The sequence below is a fragment of the Furipterus horrens genome, unplaced genomic scaffold (genome assembly GCF_987537825.1).
Source record: "Furipterus horrens unplaced genomic scaffold, mFurHor1.1.pri manual_scaffold_1, whole genome shotgun sequence".
NCBI classification, from domain to species: Eukaryota; Metazoa; Chordata; class Mammalia; order Chiroptera; family Furipteridae; genus Furipterus; species Furipterus horrens.
In genome coordinates, this window is record NW_028327171.1 from 157,358,392 (window position 1) to 157,375,141 (window position 16,750).

The 16,750-nt window shown below is 33.5% G+C and overlaps 1 protein-coding gene across 1 annotated transcript in view; it reads left to right on the forward strand.

The window, feature by feature from the left end:
* The window catches only part of PSMD14 (proteasome 26S subunit, non-ATPase 14), a 102,451-nt gene that overhangs the window by 47,853 nt on the left and 37,848 nt on the right, over positions 1-16,750 (forward strand). The window contains exons 4-7 of the mRNA XM_090280317.1: positions 8,414-8,485; positions 8,707-8,826; positions 13,429-13,499; positions 14,494-14,644. Of these exons, the coding sequence (XP_090136443.1) occupies positions 8,414-8,485; positions 8,707-8,826; positions 13,429-13,499; positions 14,494-14,644 (414 nt within the window). The remainder of the gene's footprint in view (positions 1-8,413; positions 8,486-8,706; positions 8,827-13,428; positions 13,500-14,493; positions 14,645-16,750) is intronic.

Below are 16,750 nucleotides of genomic sequence, written 5' to 3' on the forward strand. Positions count from 1 at the left end.
GCTGTTGTAAGACTCTTGATATACATTGCTTAGTTGCTTTTCTGATTAGATTATACCACTTCACATTCCCACTAACAGCGCTGAGAGTGTCTCTTATAATACCGTCTCCAAAATCGGACATTTTAAAGCTTGTTTGATAGAAAAACAAAACAACAACGATGTCTTAATGTGTTAATTGGCATTTCTTAATTAAAGAAGGTCAGCTAGTGAAGTTGGACATTTTTAATATTTATTTCATCGTGTGGTTGTTATGTAATGAATTGCTTTATAATCTTTGCCCATGTTTTCATTAAGGTTTTAGTATTTTGTTATCTTGTGTATTGACATTTTGTCATGAACATGGCAACGGTTTTTTAGGTTTTTCTTTTCTTTTTAGCTTTTTAATATTCTGAAATTTTAGATTATGTTGTCAGCATATAGCAGAATTTACTTTTTGTTTTTTAAATTTTTTTAGATTTCATTAATTTATTTTTAGAAAGAGAAAGGAGTGAGGAAGAAAGGGAGAGAAACATCGATGTGTGAGAGAGAAACAGCCATCAGTCGCCTCCTGCACACCCCCATCTGGGTACCTAGGCTGCCACCCAGGCATGTGCCCCAACCGGGAACCAAACTGGCGACCCCTCAGTTCACAGGCCTGCACTCAGTCCCCTGAGCCACACCAGCCAGGGCAGAATTTACTCTCTGTTTAAAGTCTTGAGTAATATTCCCTTATATGTTTATACCACATTTTGCTTATCCATTCATCCATCAGTGGATGCTTGGATTGCTTCCATGTTTTAACTATTGTGAATAATGTTGCCATAAACATCAGTGTACAACTATTTCTTTAAGACCCTGCTTTCAATTCATTTGGTTATATATCCAGAAGTGGAATTACTGGATCTTAACGGTATTCTACTTTTAATTCTTTGAGGAGCTGCTATACTGTATTCTATAGTAGCGATCCTATTTCATATTCCCACCGATGGTTCACAGGGGTTCCAGTTTTTTCACATCCTTGTTTTCTGTTTTTCTGATAGTAGCCATCCTAATGAGTGTAATCTTATTGTAGTTTTGATTGGTATTTCTCTAATGATTAGCGATGTTTAGCATCTTTTCGAGTCCTTGTTGGCCAGTTGTGTATCTTCTTTGGAGAAATGTCTATTCACATTCCTTGATCACTTTTGAATCAAGTTATTTTGTTTGTGGGGTTCTTTTGTTTTTTGTTCTTTTTTGTTTTTTTGAGTTTTAAGTTTTTTGCAGTATATTCTGGATATTAATACCTTGTCAGATATATAACTTGGAGATATTTTCTCCCATTTGGTGGGTTGCCTTTTTACTCTCTTGATAGTCTTTCTTTTTTGTTTTTTAACGAGAAGGATTTTATTTATTAGTTTTTTAAATCCTCACCTGAGGATATGTTTGATTTTAGAGAGAGGAAGGGAGGGAGGGAGGGAGGGAGGGAGGGAGGGGAAGAAAGAGAGAAAGAAAAAAATTTATGTGAGAAACATTGAATGGTTGGCTCTTATGTGTGCCCTGACTGGGGATCAAACCCACATCCTAGATATGTGCCCCCACGAGGGATTGGATCTGCAACCTTTTTGGTGCATGGGATGATGCTCCAACCAACTGAACCACCGGCCAAGACAACAATGTCTTTTGAGGCATAAAATTTTATAATTTTCATGAAGTCCAATGTGTGTTATTTCTTTTGTTACCTAAGCCTTTGATGTCATATCTAAGAAATCATTGCCAAATCAACATTATGAAGCTTTTGTCCTGTGTTTTCTCCTATTATTGTTTTGGGTCTTATATTTATGTTCTTGAACCATTTTGAATTAATTTTTGTATGGTGTTAGATAAGGTTCTAGCTTCATTCTTTTGTATGTGGATATCAAGTTTTCCCAGCACCATTTTTTGAAAAGACCATACTTTCTCCATTGAATGGAAATGGCACTCTTTTTAAAAATCATTTGATTGTATATGTAAAGATTTATCTCTGTATTCTGTATTTATTCCATTGTATGTATGCCTGTCTTCATGCCAGTATCAAACTGTTTTGATTATTGTAGTTTTGTAGTAAGTTTTGGAATCAGGGAATTTGAGTTCTCTCGTTTTGTTGTTCTTTTTCAGAATTATTTTGGCTATTGAGGGTCACTTGAGAGTCCATATGAATATTAAGATGAATTTTTCTATTTTCCTATTTCTGCAAAAAATATTATTGAGATTTTGGTAGGGATTGCATTGAAACTAGAGATCACTTTGGATAATATTGACATTTGAATCCATGAACACGAGTTGTATTTTTACTTATTTATTTATCTAGCAGAAATGTTTTGTAGTCTTCGTTATACAAGTCATTTACCTCCTTGGTTAAGTTAATTTCTAAGTATCATATTCTTTTTGACATTGTTGTAAATGGAATTGTTTTTGTAACTTCTTTTCAAGTTGTTTGTGGTATAGACAGGCCATTGATTTTTGTGTGTTGATTTTGTAGTCTCTATTTTGTTGAGATCATTTATCCTAACAGGGTTTTATGTTGTTGTTCTTATAGAATCTTTAGAGTTTTCAAAGATCATCTGCAAACAATTATACTTGTTTCCAGTTTGGGTGCCTTTTATTTCTTTTTCTTGCTTAATTGCTCTGGATAGAACTTTCAGTACTGTGTTTAATAGAAGTGGTTAAAGAAGGGATTCTTTTTTTGTTTCTGATCGTAGAGGAAACTCTTTCAGTCTTCCACTATGGAGTCCTGTGTTTTTCATTTTGGCTTTTGTTCTGTTAAAGTAGTTTCCTTCTGTTTGTTAAACGTTTTTATCATGAAAGGGTATTTAATTCTGTCAGATACTTTTTCTGCATCAATTGAGATGATCATATGTGTGTTTTTCCTTCCTTCTGTTGATATGGTATATTACATTGGTCAGTTTTTGTATGTTGAACCATCCTTGCATTGCAGGCATAAAGCCCACTTTGTCATGTATTTAATCCTTTTAATATGCTGGTGAGTTCTGTTTGCTGGAATTTTGTTGAGGATTTTTGCACCATTGTTCATAGGAGATACTGGTCTACAATAGTCTCTCTATATCACAGTTCACTTATTGCGGCCTCACTGTATCGCAGGATTTTTAAAAATATATTTAATTACTGATTGCAGATTTTTCGCTATATCGCGGGATTTTGCGATACGTATACGTATGTTGTTAAAGTTACGTAGGTTTAAGAGTGTAGAATATGTTTAAGAACATAAGTAGTGTTTTAAACGTGTGGAAAAAGGTTAATAAGGGACTGGGAACAGTTTATAAGTGTGTGGAGAGGGTTTATAAAGCCTTAAAATATATATAAATACTAAAATAAATGGAAGGTTCCTACTTTGCGGTGGTGTCTAGAACGTAATACCCGTGATAAGTGAAGGAATACTGTATAGTTTTTTGTTCTGTCTTTGTCTGACTTTGGCATTAGGATAATGTTGGTTAATAAAATGAATTGTGAAGTGTTCCCTTCTATATTTTTAGCATAGTTTTGGTTATGACTTGATATTTAAAAAATGTAAATCATTAATCTTTTGGGAGGTATTATAATGTGAAGTGGGGAAACTAATTTTATGTATTTTTGATATTAAACAAAAGTTAAAATACAGTATGTTCAATTCTATGGTGATAACTTGGAAGTCTAAATGAAATGAACCCTCCGAAACAATATTATAGATCATATAGTTTCAAGACTTAGGTAACCTGAATTTATTAATATCACTGAAAAAGTTATTACAGTTAGCTCCAAAGTCAGCAGAGACAGATGTTTTACTCAATAAGTCTTCCAAATTTTTTAAAAACAGGTGATTTAGTATATATAAATATCATTAGAACATAGAAATGGGGAATGATAAAGCTTTTCACTTTATAAATCTACAATAGCATAATGATATCAAAATCCCAGAAATTTAACAGAAAAAAGAAAATGCCAGACCAATCTCACTTATGAATAGGGAAACAAAAATCCTAAGTAAAAAAAGGGGGAGGGGGGGAAACACTTGGAAGACTTACCCCAGAAATACAAAGGTCATTTAATACTGGGAAATCTGTTAATGTAATTCATCATCAAAGAAAAGCAGGGTGAGTAAAAAAATAGTGATTATTGTGGCTTCTTTACAAAAAGAAATATAGGTGTGTCATTGACAGATCTCACTGATCTTTTTGTTTTGTTATTTGTAAGCAGTATGTGCATGAATAGCTATCTTAAACTGATTGTGAGAGACTTAACAAGAGACTTCAATTTATTTATGTTTCTTCATTACTGTATAATTGATCTTACCTTACATTTGCTATTTTTCTTTGCTCCTTTTTGTTTCCCTATTGTGTTTGCTTTTTCTTCTCCAGGGATACACTAAGGTTGCTAAGGTGTATATTCATTTTTAATGTTTATTGTGGTTTTTGTGGGTTTTTTTTAAGATTTCATTTATTTATTTTTAGAGAGAGAAAGAGAGGAAGAGAAACATCAATCTGTGGTTGCCTCTCGCTCTCCCCCAACTGGGAACCTGGCCCGCATTCAGGCATATGCCCAAACTGGGAATCGAACCCGCGACCCTTTGGTTCGCAGGCTGGCACTCAATCCACTGAGCCACACTAGCCAGGGCTATTGTGGTTATTTTTAAGTTGTTCAAAAAAGTTTTTAATCCATATTTCTATAGTAAAATCATCACTTAAACAGATCTCATGTCCCCCCTCCTATATGTAAAATGAAGAATTTTTTTATACTTCATTTCTCTTCATTGCTTTGTGTATAGTTACTTGGATAATATCTGTGGTTTTGGACCCTGGTTATTTATAATATGCAGATCTATCTAATTTTAACTTTTTAGTGGTTTTAACAGATTTTTTTACATGATGACTTTTCCATTTTTAAGGTTCTGATTTTGATATGTGGGGTTCAGCTGGATCATTCAAGAAGTTCGGTGAGGGAGGATCATAGAATTATATATTTGAGCCCTTATATATTGTAATAATATATCTGTGGGCCCTCAGACAATTTTTAAAAATTGAGTGTAAGGTTTTTTATTAAGGAGTTCACTCTTAAAACTGAACATTTAATGTTGCAAAGAAATCGAAAATTGCATTTTTGTCTTTAGGCTATTTAGTTTTCTTCCTTGTATGGATTTAGAAAATGTGCTCTGTCCATGTAATTAAGATTTACTTAAGATTTTTCCAGCTATAATACTTTCATCATTGATTATTGCCTGACATCTAATGATCCAAAAGTTGACTTTTCATTCAAGGAAGTTTTCTTCAGCTTTGTCTTTACTTATTCTTTCCATTTTTTGTTTTATCCTTAGGAACGACTATCTTTTACTATTCTATAGTATTATTATATTTCTAATAGTTTTCATTTCTAACTTTTACTCTACATTCTGAATATCTTCTAAAGTTTGTATTCTAGCCCTGGCCAGTGTGGCTCAGTTCCTTGGCGTTTTGTCCTGTAGAACTAAAGGTCACTGGTTTGTGTGATCCTCTGTGGGGACATGTATGAGAAGGCAACCAGTCGATGTTTCTCATATCGGTGTTTCTCTCTTTGCCTCTCCCTCTCTCTCCCTTTCCCTCCCTCTCCCCTCCCCTTAAAGCAATGAAAAAAATGTGCTTAGGTGAAGATTAAAAAAATTAAAATTTGTATTCTATATCACTGTTATTTTTACCCTTGTTTCCTCCAGTGTGTTTTTAATTTTTAATTATTTTTTATCTTTTCATCTTGGTCTGTCCTCTGACTTTATTTCAACAATAAGAAACCTTCATATATTCTACTGATGTCAAATAGTATTTTTAAATTTTGTTTTATCATTTCTATTTTTAAATGACTTCCCTCTCTGAACTATCAGCATGCTATTCCCCAAGAGTGTTGGCCAAAAGACAATGAATGTAAATTGTCAATGGCCCCACATTTTTCTCAACTTGAGTCAGGTTCTTAGATAGCTGTACAGGTTCTTAGATAGCTTTCTTAGCTTAATTTGCAGGGTCTTTAATGGGATTTTCTTCTCCTTCATTGTTTGGTGAACATGGAGAAAAATGATAGCCTCAGATTTAGATACTTCTAACAGAGGTCCTTACTATCTATCCTATAGAAATTGTTTTACATGGGGTTACCCTCTTCTCCCCTCCCCCTCTTCCTTCCTTCCTTCCTTCCTTCCTTCTTTCCTTCCTTCCTTCCTTCACTTTTCTGTCCTTCTCTTTCCCCTCCTTCCCTCCCCCTACCCTCCCTTTCTTGATATAGTTCACTGCTACTTCTTGCCCAGTTCTTTTCTGGAAAATTTAGTTAGATAAAGAAACAGAGTAGTGATGGGATGAAAGGAGCAACAGAAAATATCTCTATCTGCTGTCTCTAAAAACAGCACTCATACAGTAAAGAAACAGGTGCATGGTTTTCTGGTAGTTCGTTTCTGATCAAGAAAATAATGAGAGAACAGCTAAGGATCTTCATATCTACTTGCATAAGGCTTTTTCTTTCTCACAGGATAAGTAGTGGGTATTATTTATTTCTGTCCCATTGGCTTGCAGTACTTCAATTTATTTGTTTTTTTCAACTAATACTTACTGAGCTCTCTTATTATGTGCCAGGCACTTTGCTAGTACTGTTTACATAAAATGTTGAACAAAACAGGTTTATTCTTTCATTGATGGCAGAAATAGTTTTGGACTTTGTTAATAATACAGTTTGGTGATGGTATGATGTTTTATTTCCCTGTTCCTTTTTCTTTTTTCTTAAAAAATATTTTCTGTCAAGTTAATACAGCCTGTATTAATAACTGTAGTAGTATAGACAACAGTTAAAATTCTTTCTCCATATGCATTTTTTTAAATTGCTCTGAACTGAGAAAATAATTTCTGTGACTACAGTATTCACTATCCAGGTAATTTTTGTATGGTTCTTGTTTTTAGAGAAAACTTGTTATAGAACCTTTTGTGCTTATTAATGCTTCCAGTAAATATTAATGAGTTTTTAAACAAAACAAAAAAATCAAAGATTTAGCATATAAATAGATAAGAAGAAGCACAAAGTACACATAGACCTGTAAGTGTGAATGTAATTAGTAAAGCAATTGTTTGATTTTTGTGTGTAAACCTGTAACAGCAAGATAGAATATTGACATAATTTGACTAACATGTTTGTTATATAATCTGTAACTGGACCTAGCAATTATAAGTCACATCTCATTTTAATTCCCTAGATTGCGCAGTATTACGAGAGGAAAAAAGTTTTCTATTGTTGGGATAGAACTACATTTATAGGATTCTAGTCATCTTGAGGCTAAGGATACAATAGTCCCTCTGTATATCACGGTTCACTTATAGCGGCCTCACTGTATCGCGGGATTTTAAAAAATATTATATTTAATTATCTATTGCAGATTTTTCACTATATCGCGGGATTTTGTGGTACCGTATACATATGTTGTTAAAGTTATGTAGGTTTAAGAGTGTAGAATATGTTTAAGAACATAAGTGGTGCTTATAAAAGTGTGGAAAAGGTTAATAAGGGACTGGGAACGGTTTATAAGTGTGTGGGAAGGGTTTATAAAGCCTTAAAATATATATAAATACTAAAATAAAGGTTCCTACTTCGTGGATTTTCACCTACCACGGGGGTTGGGGGGTGGTCTAGAACATAGTACCTGCGATAAGTGAGGGAATACTGTATATGTAAATTACTTTGTGCCACAGAATGTTATCGTAAAGGAGGCTTGTTGCTTTTGATGAAAATAGAATCCTTAAGGAGGAATATAGTATCTTCCTTAGCCTGTAATAAGATTAAGAGTTTTGAAGGTAGTGGTCAGGATTTGGAAATATTTTCATCTTTGCTACACCAGTTTCAACCAGTTTGTTCATACCTGAGATTTATTGTGTTAAACTTGTTGTATGTGGGAGGAGAACAACTTCTTCAGGTGACATGTAGAGTATGTTGTTTACAGCTCTTTCACATAGGAATTAAAAGTCTTCTGTCCCCTCTCTCCACTATACTTACTATCTACAAAGAGATCCTGTAGCCCTTATCTACATGCTGTCTTTAGCGCAAAATCAAGCTTAGAGAATTTGCTGTTCGTATTGATCCTTCAGTTAATCATGCTAATCTGGCAGCATTTTACATTTACATTGCAGTAAGAAACATGGCTAATTGGTGCATTATAGTCATTTTGGAATGGAGATATTGTAAATTAGCATTGCTGAGAGATTTAAGCTTATGTCCATTGGAGACTTGCCTCAATACTATGTTTGATCTGTTTTCTACAGGTTTGATATTCCAAATTTGTTTTGATTATTTGTGTTGTACCTGAATAAAGGGATACTTGACATATTTTTTCAAAACGTGTGAAGCAATGAAGTTTATATAATATGTAACTTTAATTTTAAACTCATAAACTCTGTGTGTTTATAATAATTGGTATCCTTGTTTATAGGGGCCACCTACAGATGCTCCTGCAGTGGACACAGCAGAACAAGTCTATATTTCTTCGCTGGCACTGTTAAAAGTAAGTATTGAATGGAGTACTTTACTTTAAGAGAGCTTTATTGCTTTTACTCTTTTACTTTGGAGCATTAGTCTTAACCCTCTCAGACATAAGCTACTGTTTTAGCTACATCAATAAAACAGTGTTTTATTTCCACTGAGGCAAAATTAGGTTCTTAATTTTTAAAAAGAGAGAGAGAGAAAGATCTCAAAACTTTGTGTCTATATGTCTTCCTCTTGCAGATGTTAAAACATGGTCGTGCTGGAGTTCCAATGGAAGTTATGGGTCTGATGCTTGGAGAATTTGTTGACGATTACACCGTCAGAGTGATTGATGTGTTTGCTATGCCACAGTCAGGAACAGTGAGTACTTTTATGGTTGCCTGCTGCAAGTAAATGTGTTTCTTTTCTTTTTCTATGCAAAATAACTTTCATCATTATATTTTTTATTTCTGACAAGAAAAATTCATCATAAGATTAATGACAGAAATTTCTAGATTGTATTGAATTATATCATTTATGCTTTAAGTGTGTCATTCCCTATAGATCCACAGACTAAATGATGCTAACATTAAATCCCTTACCCATACGTTCAGCTTAAGGTAGCACAGCATACTGGGTTTACAAAGTTAGTTACTCTAGAATAGTTGGATGTTAGTTTGATTAGTTTGAACACTTCAGGTTCAAAAAATTTTAGATTCTTAATTAGATTTTAATTTACATACATTAGCTAGTCCTCATGTTTTGTTTCCATTGGTTTGAAATATGGCCCCTTTTTAAATGTCCCATATATGGTGATAAATGACTCAATTACGCTTCTATTCAAAATGTTAAGTTAAAAACAACACTATGGCAAACTAATGCTTTTACTCAGATATGGTGATTTGTTTATAGAAGAAACATACATATTTTGAAAGTCATCTACTCCATTTGTGTAGAATTATTGTTCTTTCTGGAACAATGATTTTGTTTGTTTTTTATTTTGTTTAATGCATTAGGCTTGTGTAGATAGGTGTGTATTTCAATTTGAAGAAAATGGCCAAAACACAGTAACCATTCTATCTTACCTTCCAAAAAAACAGCACACATATATTTCTCATCTGTTTGCCTAGAAAAATATAGTATGTATATCTTTATGATGGATTTTTTCTTCTAATATGCAGTGTCTCTTATTGGACCTTATAAAATATCTGGGCTAAAAAATTGGTTTTGTAAAACTGTTCTCTTTGAGGCCGTAAGTATGCTTTGATAAGCATATGCTAACAAAAAACAAATTTTGATTTTAGGTGATGCAATATATGTGTGTATATGTATAATAAGCATTTTAAATGGAGTAGTTGCTATAGAATGTGGTTTATTTGTAAATAATACAAATACAGAAAACTATGCAATTTTTACTCTAAATAATCTAGTTTGTCGAGGTAAACTAATTTGGATCTGCTGATTTTGTCCTGAATATCCATTATATTAATTATGTACACTGGACAGAGAGAAATGCACTACATATATTTTTTAAGTATATCTTATTGATTATGTTATTGCAGTTGTCCCAGTTTTTCTCCCTTTGTCCCCTTCTGCTCATTACACCCCTTCCTCGAGCAATCCCTCCCCCTTAGGTTTACATCCATGAGTCATGCATATAAGGTTTTTGACTTCTACATTTCCTGTACTGTTCTTAATAGCCCTGTCTGTTTTGTACTTACTAATTATGCTTTTCAAACCCTGCACCTTTCCTTTCATTCTTCCTGTTCTTCCCAGCCCCTCCCAACTGATAACCCTCAAAATGATCTCCATGTCTATGATTCTATTCCTGTTCTGGTTATTTGCTTAGTGGTGGTTTTTTTTTTTTTTTCTTTCGTTTCTTTGTATGTTTCTTTTTTTGTTTTGTTTTTAGATAGTGAATTTGTTTATAATTTTGAATTTATTGCCTTTTTAGTGTTTATAGTTTTGATCTTTTTTCTTACATAAGTCCCTCTAACATTTCATGTAATAATGGCTTGGTGAAGATGAGCTCTTTTAGCTTTACCTTGTCTGGGAAGTACTTTTATCTGCCTTTCCATTCTAAATGATCGCTTTGCTGGATAGAGTAATCTAGGTTGTAGGTCCTTGCTTTTTCATTACTTTGAATACTTCTTGCCAATCTGTTCTTGCCTTCAAAGTTTCTTTCAAGAAGTCAGCTGGTAGTCTTATGAGTACTCCTTTGTAGGTAACTCACTGCTTTGCTTTTCTCTTGCTGCTGCTTTTAAGATTCTCTCTTTATCTTTAACCTTTGGCATTTTAATTATGGTGTGTCTTGGTGTGGTCCTCTTTGGGTCCAACTTGTTTGGGACTTTCTGTGCTCCCTGGACTGTATGTCTTATTTCCTTCACCATATTAGGGAAGTTTTCTTTCATTATTTTTTCAAGTAAGCTTTCAGTTTCTTGCTCTTCCTCTTCTTCTGGCATCCCTATGATTTGGATGTTGGCATGTTTGGAGATGTCCCACAGTTTTACACTATCCTTTTTTTCTTTTCTGTTCTTGTTTTTTCTTTCTGTTCAGGTTGAATGTTTCTTTCTTTTTTTTTTCCTTAAGTATATTTTATTGATTATATTGTTACAATAGTTCCAATTTTTTCCCCTTTGCTCCCCTCCACCCAACCCCCATTTCTTTCTTACCTTCCACTTAGTTGATTTGAATCCTGGCTTCCTTCTCTTCTCTGTTGTTTCTTTATTTCACTTAGTGTAACCTTCATTTCTTCCTTTATGTTGTTGCCATACTCAATGAGTTCTTTGAGCATTGTGATCACCAGTGTTTTGAACTCTGTATCTGATAGGTCAGCTTTCTCCATTTCATTTAGTTCTTTTTCTGGGGTTTTGTTCTGTTCTTTCATTTGGGCCATATTTCTTTCTCTCCTCAATTTGGCAGCCTCCTTGTGTTTGTTTCTGTGTGTTGGGTAGAGCTGCTTTGACTGTGTATAAAAGGCACCTGTAAGTTGTGTGGGGAGGAGCCTTAGGTTTGGGCCAAACTGCTTTGCTGCTTTGTGGCTCTGTGTGGGGGAGGGATCGGAGAGGGGACTGTGCCACTGTCCAGTTTCTGGGGGTTTGCAGTCACTTCACCCACTCTCCAAATGGGACTTGTGCACTTTTGGTTGTTGTCCTGGTGTTGGATCTGAGAGGGTGGGTTTGCGTACATTTTAAGATTGTGTGGGGCCTTTAAGCAGAGTCCCCTATAAATCCAGCAGTCTTTTCTGCTGCCCCAACCCCCACTGGTTTTTACAGCCAGAAGTTATGGGGATTATCTTCCTGGTGTTGGAACCCTAGGCTGTGTTGTCTGTGTTGGGGTTGGGATTACTTGCTCCCAAAGTGTCCCTCCCTATTATCATTCACCACACTTGAATGTGGGACCTCCTGTGCCCTTTCCACTACTGCCTTTCTGTCCACACTGTCCCCTCGCCTCTCCACCCCATCTCTTGTCTCCATCCCTTCTACCCTTCTGGATAAGTGTGGCTTCTTTAAATCCTTGGTTGTTGGACTTCCATGCAGTTTGATTTTCTGACAGTTCTGGGTGTTATTTGTTTTGAGATTTAGTTTTAACTGCTTTTTGTGGTTGTAGGAAGAGGTGAAGTGTGTCTACCTATGTCTCCATCTTGACCAGAAGTCCTGAGAAATGCACTATATATTAACTAACGATTTAGATTGAAATATTAGACTATTATTTGTATCTATCTTTTCATGTCAGAATAGATAAAACACATAAAATTAACTTATTTCTGTTACACATGATTCTTGTATGCTTGTTCATTATAATAAAGGGATATTGCACTTTAATATTTTTCTCTCTGAATGCTTGTTTGACAATATAAATAGAATTTGATCCCCATGTTTACTCTCTGTAGAATTTAAAGTTTTTCTTCTGGGTCAAAATTTAGTAAACCTTTTCTGTAAAGACATGTTTCTGTCTCATATTCTTTTTCTTTTTTTTAAACCTTTAAAAATTAAAAAAAGAAAAAAGAAAAAAGACAAACAAAAAAACCTTTCTTAGCCTGTAGGCAGCAGATTGCATACCCCTGTTCTGGCATATGCACTCTCGGTTAGAATTCAAAATACTGTTTGTTTTGGTGGGAAGGAAGTGTTTATGTTAGCTGGTTTAAGTAGATTAGACTTAATTTCTGATGTAAGAAGAATGTCAGTGATCTATCACTGAAGAGGTGATAAGAATGCCTTTGATAGTTCCATGTTCTAAAATCTTTTGGTTGAACTAGCAAAATAATGCAACATTTAAAAGAATTGGTTATAGATTATCTCTAGTGTAGAATTATTTTGTGAATGTTTTTATATTTCAGGTAATATTCACTATATGTATTTCTCTCCAACTAGCTAATCTACCAAGTTATTCTGAAGCACTAAACTTCCTCCTCTTCCAACCCACCCACCCACAAAACAACTCTGGGATACTAAGAAATTTCTGTCTTCAAAGTGTTTACTGGAAAAAAAAGTTGAAACTATTGATTATTATAGTAGCTGAATAGTAAAGCTTTAGGTGAGATGCTTATCAGCTATCAGGATGGCATTAGGAAGTACATTTCCTTGATAGGGCCAACCCAAAAACAGTTAATTCAATTATTTGGTATTTCTGAAACACACACATAACATATAAATATATACATGGCCATGGTTATGGCCATAAATTTCTTTTTTTTTCCCTTTATCATGGCCATAAACTCTTAAAGGATCCTGAAAATTGTTTTAACTCATTAGCTAACAGCAATTTGGCAGTTGGCAATTTTAGAAGCTTTATTGATGTGCAGTTTTTAGTGGCATGACAAGAGTAGGTATCAAATATGGGTATCAAAACCTATAAAATTATTTTTATAGCTCAAAATACTATACCTAGGTTTGTTAGATAGCTTTTTGTTAATTTATATTGTGATACAAAGTTTTTTTCATAGTTATAAAGGCTAATTATTTCTCTTTCTTTTTAAACAAGGGTGTCAGTGTGGAGGCAGTTGATCCGGTATTCCAAGCCAAAATGTTGGATATGCTGAAGCAGACAGGAAGGTAAGTATTTTAAATGATCATATAAAGGAACAATGGGAAATATTTTCAGAAATGTATCTCAAAAATTTTGGATGTTTTTGAATATTATTCCTAGAAAAAAATAAAGCCATGTAGTTAATTTCAAAGTATCACTGTCAGTGCTACACACCAGCTATCTAGTCACTCTTCCATCTAGAATCAAAGAAATGTGCCAATCAGAAAACTGCTTCTTGTTAAAATTCTCAACCATTACATAGTAAGCTTGTGTTGTAGCTTTCCTCTGTTTAACATATGGAGTTACTCTCTAGTCACTTATAATTGAAAGAGAATACTTTCTATGTCTTTCAGAGTTGTAGCTGAATAAGATTCTGATTATTTAATTACATTTGTAGGCTTATCAGTTTTAAAGTCAGGGCAAATAGAATTCACATATTCTTTAAGTTTTTCTCCCCAGACTAAACCTCTCGATAGTTGTCATTCTCTTGCTCAAATTCTTCTACTGTGGAAAAAACTTCAAAATTAATGTTAGCAAAAGGCTCAGCAGCTGAGCAGAACAGTGCAAATTGGTTTTTGACTGAGTTCCTAGTTCTACTGCTGGTTTAATTGATATTTAATCCTTTCACAACAGTGGATCCTGGTGTCCATTGTTAAAAATATACTCTGCCTGGAAAATCCAACTCCCAGAGCTAAGGAGTTAAAAAGAGTAGATATTTACTTGAATGCTGAAAGGGTAAAAACTGGCTCTGAGAAAGTGTGGTAACAAGGTGAAAAACTGAAAGCCTTATCTACCACTGCTAATGTGCGTCTCTTAATGATAGCACTCCTTTGTCACACTTATTCATTTCCATGTTTAGAGGATAATGTGTATGATTTCAGTGTTTCTAATGGTGCTTTTTCACACCTGTGTGTTTATCATCCCTTCTTAATTTATACCCTGTTAGTGTGTTGGTTCTTTTCATATCATAAATGTCTTACTTGTTCTGTTCTGAATAGCTGAATGCCCTCTTTGTTTCAGGCCTGAGATGGTTGTTGGTTGGTATCACAGTCACCCTGGTTTTGGCTGTTGGCTTTCTGGTGTGGATATCAACACTCAGCAGAGCTTTGAAGCCTTGTCGGAGAGAGCTGTGGCAGTGGTTGTGGATCCCATTCAGAGTGTCAAAGGAAAGGTAGAGTAGATTCTGTCTTTATTAGCCTCTACTGCCACATTCTGTTGGCAGCTAAATTAAATAAAAATCTCTTTCCTTTAAAAAAGAACTCTTAATTACACAAAAAATACCCTGTTCTAAAAAAAAATATGTCGATAAATGTGTTATTGGTATTATTTAGAGATTTGTTTCTACTTTAGTCAGCTATTGTCTAATCATAAATGTTTATCTTTAAATTTTTTATTGCATAGATTTAGGAATGTTAAACCATAATAAAAGCCTATTATACACATTTCATTAATATTTTAATAAACATTACCTTTATTATAACATGGAGAATTTGGGATTGGCATATTTAAAAAATCTACTTACAGAACTCTGTTTTGCAGACATTGTGCAGGACATGCTCTGAAGTTGTATATTCCAAATATTTTAGACAATGAAAACTTGCCCCAAAGACTTGGTATCAGTCATTCACATTTTGGAGTGAGGACACACAAATGATTAAATATGCTCAATGATTCTGAAAAGAGATTAACTTGCAAAGCATATTGGGTTATAGTTGTTCTTTGTTGAAATCTTTTGTTCTTGTTTAGTTCTTTTTTTTTTTTTTTCTTTTTTGTTTGTTCTTTCTTTCTTTTTTTTTTTTTTTTTATTTCTTTCTTTCTAGCCCCATATGCCATTTTCCTATTTCCTGCCTCATGACAGCAGGGAGCAGCTCTATTATCACCTTCACAGAGCTGTCTGCAAATGTGAGAGGCAATTCGATTTTGCTCAACCACAGGGAGAGTGGATTAGAAAAACTACAGAACATACAGAAATTGGCTAGGTGGTTACTGCTTTAAAGTACTGCTGAGGTGTCTTGCTTGAACATGTATTTCCATTGTAGTGTAGAATAATTGTTAAAATAAAATCACAATATATTTATGGAATCCTTTTTATGCAGCTTTTACAAATTATTTTTAGAGCACTTAAAAGTAAATATTAGCTTGCTATCTATCAGACCTGGAGTTTGATAGTACTGGAGATTACATTAACATCTGCTCACCAGCTCAAACAAACTAAATCTGGCTGTTAAAAACATGGAGTTTTTATTTGAAGTTAAACATTTTCTGACATCACATTATTATGAGAAATAAAAATTGAGGTCTTCTCTAAATCATGATCCTATTAGATGTGATTTGGCTTTTCAGAGACAGAAAATAACCACAAAAACAATAATAGCTGATATACTAGGCAATTCAGAATGGATAGCTTCTGATGCTTGCTATATACCTGTATTTCTATTTATTTACTATTTCTTTTAAACTAATTGTATTTTTACTTAAATGATATAAGTAGAAAGATTTGAAAGTCCTTGATTTTTGTTTTTAGTTTTCTGAATTAAAGTACAGTGTAATACTTCTTAAGTTTTAATTCTCTGATAATTAATGTGCCTTTTTAGTAACTCATCTAAGTAATGATTCTTATTTTAGAAATGTAATGGAAATAATCTGATTAAATTTCCCTACTACAATATTTACAAATAATAATTGAAGCTTAGTTTTAAATATTGGGTTTTATTTTGTATTAGTGTGACTGATTTTTGTGATACTTGGCTCATGTGATGGTGGCTACTTTGAAAAAGAAAATATAAACTTATATACAGTAAAGCATTCTCAAAATAGAATGTAAATAAAATGATTATGTATTTTATTTTTGGTTGTTTTCTTTATAGTGTTTTTAAAGGCAATTTTAGTTTTCCATCCTAGTTTAAGTATTATACAACATTGGAATTTACATTGTTTGTTTATAATCAAACATAATTCATATTAAAATAATGTGTTGCATTTAAAAATACACTTCTATCACATGACTGCTGTCATGTGGTAAAATGTAATATTTTTAAAAGTATATCTAAAATTATGAAATCACAGTATTACTGTCTAATTTTATCATAAAATATTTTTGAAAAATTTATAAATATGTATCACTGATGATTCACACCAGTTATTGTATCTAACAGAGATTTTTATAATTATATTACATGAAGTAGGATTTTGTTCTTTGTTAATTGTGTAACTTTATCTGTAAGCTTCTGAGGATGGTTATCATTTAAGATTTTCAGTATCAAGACTTCTCAAAACT